The 9,782-nt window shown below is 45.4% G+C and overlaps 1 protein-coding gene across 1 annotated transcript in view; it reads left to right on the top strand.

Annotated features, from left to right (window-relative positions):
- The window catches only part of ELMO1 (engulfment and cell motility 1), a 404,818-nt gene that overhangs the window by 372,040 nt on the left and 22,996 nt on the right, over positions 1-9,782 (top strand). Inside the window, 2 exon segments of the mRNA XM_006912067.2 lie at positions 1-46; positions 8,361-8,468. The exon segment at positions 1-46 is cut by the window's left edge and continues 29 nt beyond it. Coding sequence (XP_006912129.1) covers positions 1-46; positions 8,361-8,468 — 154 coding nt within the window.

Genomic DNA, 9,782 nt, shown 5'->3' with positions numbered 1-9,782 from the left:
GTGGAGGGGACCTGCTTTAGGAAACTCAACTGCCGGCGGAGGCAAGGTATCGTGCCCGGGGACCCTCCAAACCCAGCTGCTGTGAGCAGCAGCCTGCCCCATGGGGAGCCGCAAGGGCCTGGGTATGGGTTAAGGGCAGGCCATGCGGCACTGTGCTCAGGACAGGAACGGCAGTCCAGGTGAGTCCCAATCCCCCATGCATACCCAGGTGGCATCAAAGTCCTGAATTACCAGAAGAGCCATCCTGGGCCATTTAGTGCCATGAGTTTGCTGATAATAGTGCAACAACAGCTAGGTGTCTTGAGAGTTTACCACGTGTCAGGCTGTCATTTAACTTATGTTAATGCATTTCATCCTCTTGATAACCCACGAAGGAGCTCCTGGGATTATACCTGGTTCACAGATAAGGAAACCAGTTCACAGATGAGGTATTGAGTAACTTGCCCAAAGTCAAGGCGAGCCAGGACCCTCCAGCTGCCCTACGGCCCTTACTTTTAAGGACTCAACCTGCTGTCAGGCGAGCTGACACCCACTGTTGGAATTGGTCTTGGAACTTTGAACATAGATGGCCCTTTTTTGCGAACCCTCCTACTGATTCTCTGCCAGGTCACAATTATTTTCTCTGGAGTTATAAGTGACAGTGAACCAAGGTAGAATATTATCCATTTTCGTAATCCTGCAAGGCAAATTTCTGAATTGTGTCTCTAACTCCTAATCCCAAAATAGCAAGCCGAAATGGGTGCCGTTAGACTAGTTCCAGAAGGCGGCAAACATTTCCGGCTGTTTCTTAGCCAGGCAAGTAAAGTCCCTTAATTTCCTTCTTGCTTTTTTGACATGCTGCTGATTGCAGAGTCAAAGTACTCATATCAGACCGTCCTAGAAACAAACAGTCAGAAATAATACTGAAAAAAATAAGGTTTGGGGAGAGGTGAAGAGATTGTGGAAGAGCCAGGAACAAGCACAAGCATCAGCACCTATACCGAGAACGAACCTCAGCTACGGCCCAGAATAAATTCCGGCAGGTATTTGTGAAACCTGAGGGACGCCCTGCTCAGACTCAGTGCTCACCCACTAATGACAAACTCCATTTCGTGTTTATGCCGAGCCCATCCCCCGGCCATTTACTTTTTAACAGCTTTGTGCTGAATATTGAAGACATTCAAAATATTTTAAATCTTACCATTAAAAATCACATTATGAAATTTCCAAAGGCAGAACATCCTTGAGGAATGAAAATGTACTTTGTTTCCAGAGGATGAGAAGCCATGACAATGAACTTCAAGCTGGGCCTCCCGAGAGGGCAACGGGCAGAATGATAAAAGTCGCCTTCGGGACTGAGAAGGCTCACGTTAGGAGGAGCGGTGGCAGAGGGAAGTCTTCGCCCCGTTCAGCCTCTGAAGGACAAGTTCACCCGCTCTTCTCTCATGGCCTCCGTGGCAGGGGCATCTTAGCCAGAGTAAATGTGGTTCCAAGAAGCCAGTGTGGGCTCAGAGAGCCCTGGAGCCAGATGAAGTGGGTGCGGTCCTGCCTCTCCCAGTCCCCAGCTGTATGACTTTGGGCAGTTCCCCATGTGACATGGGGACAACAATGCCTGTCTCCTAAAGTTATTGCGAGGAAGAAAGGTGGTTGCAAACGTAACGACAAAGGGTCGTTCCTATTACCGAGGAAAAGAGCGCTGAGCTGGGAGTGGGTAGACTTGGTTCTAGGCTTGTCAGCTCCATAAGTAACCACCTGGGTGTCTTTAGGCAGGACAGGTGACCTCTCAAGGCCACAGTTTCTCATCTATTAAGGGGGAGAATAAGACAAGATGATCCGTTAGCGTAATTAGCCAGAAAGTCAATTGCATGCCCTGATCTTTTCATTACCTTTGGAAAAAATCAGTATTCAGGATCCGTTGCCCCTCTAAAGTGAGTAATAAAATTTTTATTTACTTGACATTGGGCAAAGGGCGCAGGAGTGGAGGGGGAGGGGAAAGCTGGCAAACACACATGCCACCGCCCAATGCCTCCGCCGATGCCCAGCTGGAACCCTTGGAACCAAGTGCAGAGAAATCAGTTGACCCTTCTAGTCTTCTTCACCATGAGATTCCTTTTTCTAGGCTGAAATGGGTAGGTTCTACTAGAAAAATCCTGCTTCTAGGTGTAATAATTAGGGTTTTTGCTAAAGAAATGTTCGTCCCTCGTCTGCCATTTTTTCCAGTTTTCTAAAAATGAATTACCTAATGAACAACAAAAAAAATTAGGATCTAGATGATAAATTTATTAATGAGCTCCCTAGGGAGCATGACCATCTGTGTTTAATATAAAATCATCCTTCCAAGTGCAGAAAGGAAGGCTTTGGGTGTTTGCTAAAGGGATTTAAAATCTGGTGACTAGCTCCGTGTGCTTAAAAATAGGGATTCAAAGCAGACTGCGCTGAAATTGGTTTCCTATCACCCCATCAAAACATTTCATTCAGATTTACACAGATTAATGAGGACACGACAGAAGACTATTTTAATCCCTGTGAGAAAGATACACCTGTACATGAGACCTCAGATGAGAATAGCCAGGTGCCATCACAGATTAAGGAGCAAGCACACCCACAAAGGACCCTGGCCACACACCTTTAAACTTGTCCAACAACGAGTCAGACAGAAATGAGTAGATTTATTAATTTTCTAGGGGAAAACGTGGAAGAGCCGCTCATCCCACAGACCTGGCGAGTGGAGGAGCAGACGTGGCATCCTTTATGCCGCGTTTGTCTAGAAGGCTCCTGAGCTGACACTTGCCCATCATTTCACTCGCCTCATTTGCAACGATGCTACTTGGATAACGTGATGTAGACATTTACAAATCTGGGTTTCTGGGAATCCTGACCACGTTAAAACCGGAAGGCGGTAAATCCTGTGAGACACATCAAGCCACGTTCAAGTCCCTGGCTCCCTCTCCGCTAGCTGGGTAGCCTTGGGCAACCTACTAGATCTCTCTGTGCTTCTATTTCGTCATCTGTCAATGAGGACGATATCAGTTCCTACTTCAGGCAGTTGTAAGGGGTAATAAAATCTTGCATCTATAGCACTTAGTAGAGTGCTCAGCGCACTGTCAGACATTTATGAATGATATTTAGCATTCATTTTAGCTTGGAGTTCCTCAGAATATTTTTAAACATAGGTGGTAGAGTGACAGTGGTTGTCACACACCTGCTTCGCTGCATTCTGCAGCCACCTCGGAGTATGTAGGATTTCGTTCACGGTCCTTCACCATGAGATTGCCTCGCTTCCGTCTCCCCGGGGCTTCCCAGGAAGGAGTTCAGATGAAGCCCCAGAGGTTGTCTATGTGAGGGCCAGGCTTTGCTTTAAGGGAAACTGCAGGCAAGCTGACACCTGCTTGTTGACCTTGCACTTGAGCCAGACAGTACATTCAGGCAAAGTAACTATATGAACCCTTTGGGGGAGCAGGTTGTTTCTTCTTGTATCCTTGATCAAAATTTTCTTTTAATATTTAATTAAAACTTATCATAATTCATTTTTACAAAAAGGCAGGTATAAATAAGTGCTTATTTTCAAAGGAAGAAAAAAGGCAGCGCATTTTCAGAAAAAGGCACTTTCCAGTAAATCAAAATGACAGATAATTATTGTTCTCAAAAGGTGGAGGGGACAAGTGGTGTGGATGAGAAGGGTCACCGTTGACCAGAAGGACAGAAGACGCTGGTATTTGACGGTGCGTGATGGATACTTTATATATCTTTTACTCGTATAAGTATTAGCGTACTCAACAAATGAAGAATAGAGATCCCTAAGGGTTTTAGAATTTGGCCAGAACTCCATAGCTGATATGTCAAGGCCAAGTGTGTAACCCAAGTCTGTGTGACTCCAAAGCACTGGTCAGGCCAAATCATCTTTAAAAAGATTCAAGGGTTCTGGAGTCATCTTCTGCTGTGAGAAGAGAAACCAGTCTCCAGCGAGGCAGAATTCTCAATTAAAACACAGGACACATTCTGAAGAGAATCCAGCGAAGCGAGGACGATTTGAAAGGCCGTCGTGCCTGCAGTTGTGTGTCTTCCTTTACTGGGCCAGCAGAGAAATGTATCTCATCACCTGAAGATGACATTTCCCTTTACAAATATTGCTGGAGTCCCTCGTGCTTTGTGACTTGGGAAGGGTCGACCCTAGGCAGGAAGCAGACCTTCTGAACACATTGAAGATGTTACACATTTTCACCTAACCTACAAAAAATCTGAAATCCTGGTAGAAGTGCCCTAAGAATTTACTTTGGTAAAGGCCTCCCGCCAGCAGCCAGCTCCCAACCCTGTGTGGGCTTCGCACCCGAGACCAAGCCGTGCCCCTGACTCCATGCAGAGCTGACCAGGGCTCGGTCCTTGCTGTGCCCTGTGCCACTGCACTGCACTGCCCAGCATGTCCCACTCAGTGACGGTGATGCCTTTTCAGCTCGTCCTTCTCCCTTAAAGCCCTGTGGGCCATCCCCCAAACTTGTCTCCAGCCTAGATGATGGAGACAGGCAAGAAGCTACTCTGTTTACTAAAGCTACCGATGGCTATTTAAGTTCATTAAAATGAAAGAAAATTTAAAACTTGATTTCATATATTGGATAGAACACACACAGAGTATTTACAGCATTGCATAAAGTTCTATCAAACATTGCTGCAAGGGTTACAGTTACTGGTGGTGATTACCTCCATAATGATCTATGTGACATTGGGAATAGCTTTAATCAGCCCTGGAGACATTTTTACCAGTCCTGTGAATTTTGAAACCAGTGTTTTTCTATGATCCTTCACACACACACACACGCACGGGCGTGCATGCGCACACACAGAGAGAGAGACAGAGACAGAGAGACAGAGAAGCATAAAGTTGTCTCCATATTTTCAATTTCTGAGTTTGGGGGATGGAGAGATGGCTATTAAAGAACTAACATTCGCCACTGACTGGAAGGCCTCCATGTTGACTGCTGTTTTCTCTTTAAATGCTAGTAAACAATCTTTGATGATGTTCTCACTGCTTCTTGCTAATTGCTTTTAGTGACACAATCCACTCATTCATTGCCCAGAGGGACTGAGGAACTAGCAACATCATGCTGGGTTTCGAAAAGAAAATACGCATTTTTCTTACCATAAAAGAAACTGCAAATCAAGCTACCGCTGGTGGCTGACACTGAAACTGTCTCACCCAACAAGTCGGTGAGTCATGCTGGTCAGAGCTGGCGGCTCTGACCTTCTTTAGAGCAGCTCCGCCTTCAAGACAGATATCACCAAGTGAGGACTCCAGCCTTTATTCTGCAGAAGGTACTGAGTAGCCAGCATTTGATACTCGTGAGTCAAAACAACCTTCCCAAGTCTGTTCAGCTCCCTTTCTGATACTTTGTCGTCCATTTGAGACTTCCTATTTGACGAGGATGAGCAGAACACACCGCTTACATCAGTGATGCACAGATCTTTTGCTGTCTGCCACTACTAGAAAGAGAAAGAGGAACTTACATAGGATAAGAGAAGAGTCAGCCAGAGGTAGGAGGCAAACTGGAAGACGGCGGCGTTCTAAAACTGCAGAGAACGTAAGCCTCTGGCAGGAGGAAATGCTGTCAGCGTCTGCCAGGTGTTGTTATGGCAGGGCTCTGGGTAGCCTTTCCTGTTTCTTTTAAACGATCATCAATGGCGACTTTGCAAGGAAGAGAGTTCTTTTGCCTCCTGGAACCTACTAAATAGCCACTGTTCTCTAACGGTTTCTGGATGTAAGAATAGGTTTCACAAGTTTTTTTTCCTGCTTCTCCTGGGAACAGGCAGCGTTGCTGAGCCCCTGTCCCTACTTCTTAGACCTGAGAAACTGTGTTCTGCCCTCTTCCTCGTAGCTGCCACCAAGACCCGAGGGAGCAGCGTCTTACGCTTCTGGGCTTCGTCTCTCGGGTCTGCCTATCATTCTAACGATTTTTTGCTACACCTAGTGGAGTGCTCTGTGCATCGTATGCACTCTGCAAATAGTCATTGGATAAATAAATTTACCTTAAAAGTGTATGCAGACAAATTCTTGAAGTCTTACAGCTGAGTATGTTGTGCGCTTTGCTCCACACTGTATCTGTTTGTACCATTTCAATGTCTTAATGTTTCCCCAAATATGCTGAGGATGATTGATCATCTTCGATCGCACCACATTGGCCCGTGGGCTCCCGGTTACCACCGCCAACCCCTAGAGCTTACCCCAGCCTGAGAAGTGAGGAGTTCCTAGAGAGAACAGGCTAAGACGTTACTTAAAATAAGACCAGCGTGTCCAAGCGTCGCAGCTCGCTCACTTCCTCCCTGGCATTCTGTCATCCTTCTGCCCATCACTTAGTCAAAAATCCCACTTCAGGGGTAGCAGGAGAAGGAGAGCTTTAGAGCAAATTTCTCCAGCTCTAAATGGTCATCACAGGCCATTTAGACAAGGTGAAAAGTCCTTCTGAGCAGAAGAAACCTCCACAGCTTGTCGTGCCAAGCCCCATGAGCACCGTTGATAACAAAGCATAGGCTTTTCCTTAGGAGTCCACAATCCCTACTCCGAGTTTCAGGCCAAATTCCCAAATGTGTTCTCTTTATGGAAAACTGATGATTACACATTTGCCTAATTGAAATGGCTGTGAATTATTCAGGGAGTAACTTTATTTTCTCCCTTTGAAATGCTCTCCCAGAAAGACAGCCTGTGTTGGGAGTATATATACAACATACTTTTGAAAATTTAGCGATTGCAGATGTTTTTCTAGCCATCGAATAACTTCTTCTTTCCTCTCAAAATTTTCTACCAGAGCTCAGGTTCTTTTAAATAAATGGATCGCCATATTCTGCCTCCCCTCAGGAATTTGCAAACCCTATTTATAGGCGAGGAAGACAGGAATCGCAAAGGCGTTTGCTTTTGTGGATCGAGCTTAGGCGTTTTCTTTGTTCACCGCGTGTCTTTTACTTCCATTTTTAAAACTTTCTTTTCCATTAAAGAAATTATAGTTAAACCATGGTCTTGCAGCAAAGGCCGTTTTACACAGAAAAATACTTTTCTTGAAATATTATGGAGACTATTTTAGTCAGAGTGGTTTCGAAATAATTTGTGTTTGTAGACACATAACGAGGTGACTTGACCAAGGCCACTATGTCTGCCAACCCCATAATTGCACAAAGGGGTTACAGGTCTTAGAGGTTTTTGCCTTAAGCATTTTGACCAAGTCCCCTTGGATCTTCATTCATCGATTTAGCCACCACCAACTGAGCAACTTCTAGATGCCAGGCATTATGCCAAGGGATTGGAGCAGTGCAGCAATGAAGATAGTGGCTGTCACCAGAGATCCTTGGCTCTTCCACGCTGACAGGGCTAATGAGTACCCTGGAGACCTTCTTGCATCAGTAATCATTTACAGCGCACCCATTAGGGCATGTTGCTTACCTAGGGTATGTGACAGATGGTGGGAAATACTAAGGTGCTTACCATGTGGGCCCCAGTAGTCAAAGAAGATGCTGGAGCAGATAAGTGGATGGGGAGAGTCCATTCTGCAGCAGTAATCAAAGAGGGCTTCCTAGAGGAGGCAGCGTGTAAGCACACAGCCTGGAGAGCTGCACAAAGATGGCTGTCACAATTTAAGTGCCTTATCTATAAAAAGCACTCTTTACCTCCTTCTTCCTACCTCACAGGCTTATTCAAAATTTTTACTATGTTTAAGGGACAGAGGTGGTCAAGTTGAGGAAGTTATCTGTAATCCGCAGGCTCTAGCTTTGCCTAGTTAGAGACCCAAACTCTAGGAATTAGGGAGGAAATGATGGTGACTATCCTCATTCTTTGAATAAATCTCTGAATCATTGAGATTATTTCCTCGTGAATTCCAGCCTCTGTGTGTATTGCTAATGTCCTGATCATTCATTGATTAATTTGTGTGTATTAGCGTCGGGAGTGGGAGGTTTGGCTGCCAACTAAGAAGTCACACAATTATTTCAACAGCCTTAAAATCTCAGAGAGGAAAGTGGGAGCAGAAAAGTTCCGAGAAAGCTGTTTTTTCCACGTCTCCCTCCCGGCTTTTGTCAGGCCTACGTGGATAAGGAATCGTTCTCGTAGTCACTATAGAAACTGATCAAGTAACCTTCTGGGAACCAGCACCTGCTGCTGTGGTACGTGAAGTACTTGATACCTTTCCCGGTGGTTCTCAGATGTCTTATGAAGCAGGACAGGTGCTAACTATCAAAATCAAAACAGGGCTCCCTGCTCAGCGCTCTAGAATCCGTTCCCTTCCGAAGACTTAAAATCGGATGATCTGCTTGCTCTCCCAGGCGATACTATTACGAAATAAGCATGTCAATATTTTTGGAAATCAGAATCATTTACCTCCTAAACCTGTGATTTTTTCCCTCAGACAAGTTTTGGTATTGTCGGCTGTCACCAAACCACAAGGTCCTGCACTATGGAGACTTGGAAGAGAGTCCTCAGGGAGAAGTGCCCCACGAGTCACTGCAGGACAAGCGTAAGTGGCTCTCCCGTGTCGAAGGCCGGAGTTTGGGTTGGGCTGTTTCCTCATCCCTAAAGATCGTGCAGAAAAGCTATTGACCTAAATAAATAGACCCACTGGACATATGTCATCTTGTTGTAAGTCCTGGCCTCGGCGTTCTCATTGAGCATGGGACCTTAATGGATTTGGGGTTTGGGACTGAACAGGCAAGGGCATAAAAGGAATATCTTTCCTGAAAGATGTAAAATGGGGTTCAAACATCTACCTTTGCATTACCTATCCAGGTGCTGTTTCGAGGAGTAAAAACAATATAAACCTGATTCGGTCGATTGTCTTTTTCTGATGACCCAAAATAATGTCACAGCAATCATTTGTCGATCTTTCCCATACGGCTTTATTATAGTTTAGTATATCCCATAATTATAACACAGAGCTAATGGCACTTCCAAATGTGGCTAACTTATTTCAAAGAAGTAACTTAGACACTTAGGAAATTTATAATGTTTTACGGTTTATTGTTTTCTAAATTCCCTGAATACATCTTATTTATGTGTATTTGCTATCTCTGTACGATATCTGTTTTAATGGGTATATTTTGAAAATTATTTTAGCCCAAGACCAAACCAGGTTTCAGGTTTTTTTAGATGGTCTTAAGTACACAAATTAAACAAAGTACTACAGAAATATGAAAACATACGGTGTTGCTGAATTAATTTGAAAGAGAAATGAGATCAAGTGGACACAGCCTCGGAGGAGACACCAGGTAGAGAAATGAACAAAGGAGTGAAAAAGATTGAGAAAACACAGACACTTTGAAAGAACCTTTGAACGTCCCATCGACCCTGCAGTGAGTCATATAAGTGTGTCCCAGAGAGAGTCCTTACCCTCTTGTCGCCTCGGGGCCCGCGGAAGTCAAATCTGGACTGCCTTCCTTGCAGCTCATGGCCATCAAAGGCGAAAAATAAACCGCAAGTGGAAAATTCCTGACACATTCAGACTCTGTGCTGACGTATCAGGCAGACAGCCTGGAACATTCTCTCTTCCTCCAGCTTAGAAAGGGGACAGTCTGGGCTTTGTCGTGTCATTTAGTTCAGGGAGCAACCTCATTCCCCTTCCTGAGAGCACGGCCTCCCCAGCACTTATTACTGGTGTCGGTAATTAACGGGGGGGGGGGTGGAAATGCCTGCAGCGGGGGTGTCCCGGGCCTCTGCCTGTAATGGGGTCCCTCCCTTCAGCTCTCGGGAAGCGTCCCGCATCCGGCCATGGGCAAGCTGGACCAGCGGTTCTCAGAGTAGGGTTCTTGTACCATCAGCAGCAGCATTGCCTGAG

This window comes from Pteropus alecto, unplaced genomic scaffold (genome assembly GCF_000325575.1).
Source record: "Pteropus alecto unplaced genomic scaffold, ASM32557v1 scaffold21, whole genome shotgun sequence".
NCBI classification, from domain to species: Eukaryota; Metazoa; Chordata; class Mammalia; order Chiroptera; family Pteropodidae; genus Pteropus; species Pteropus alecto.
Note: the sequence above shows the minus strand (reverse complement) of the source record. Positions and strands in the feature narration are given on the sequence as shown.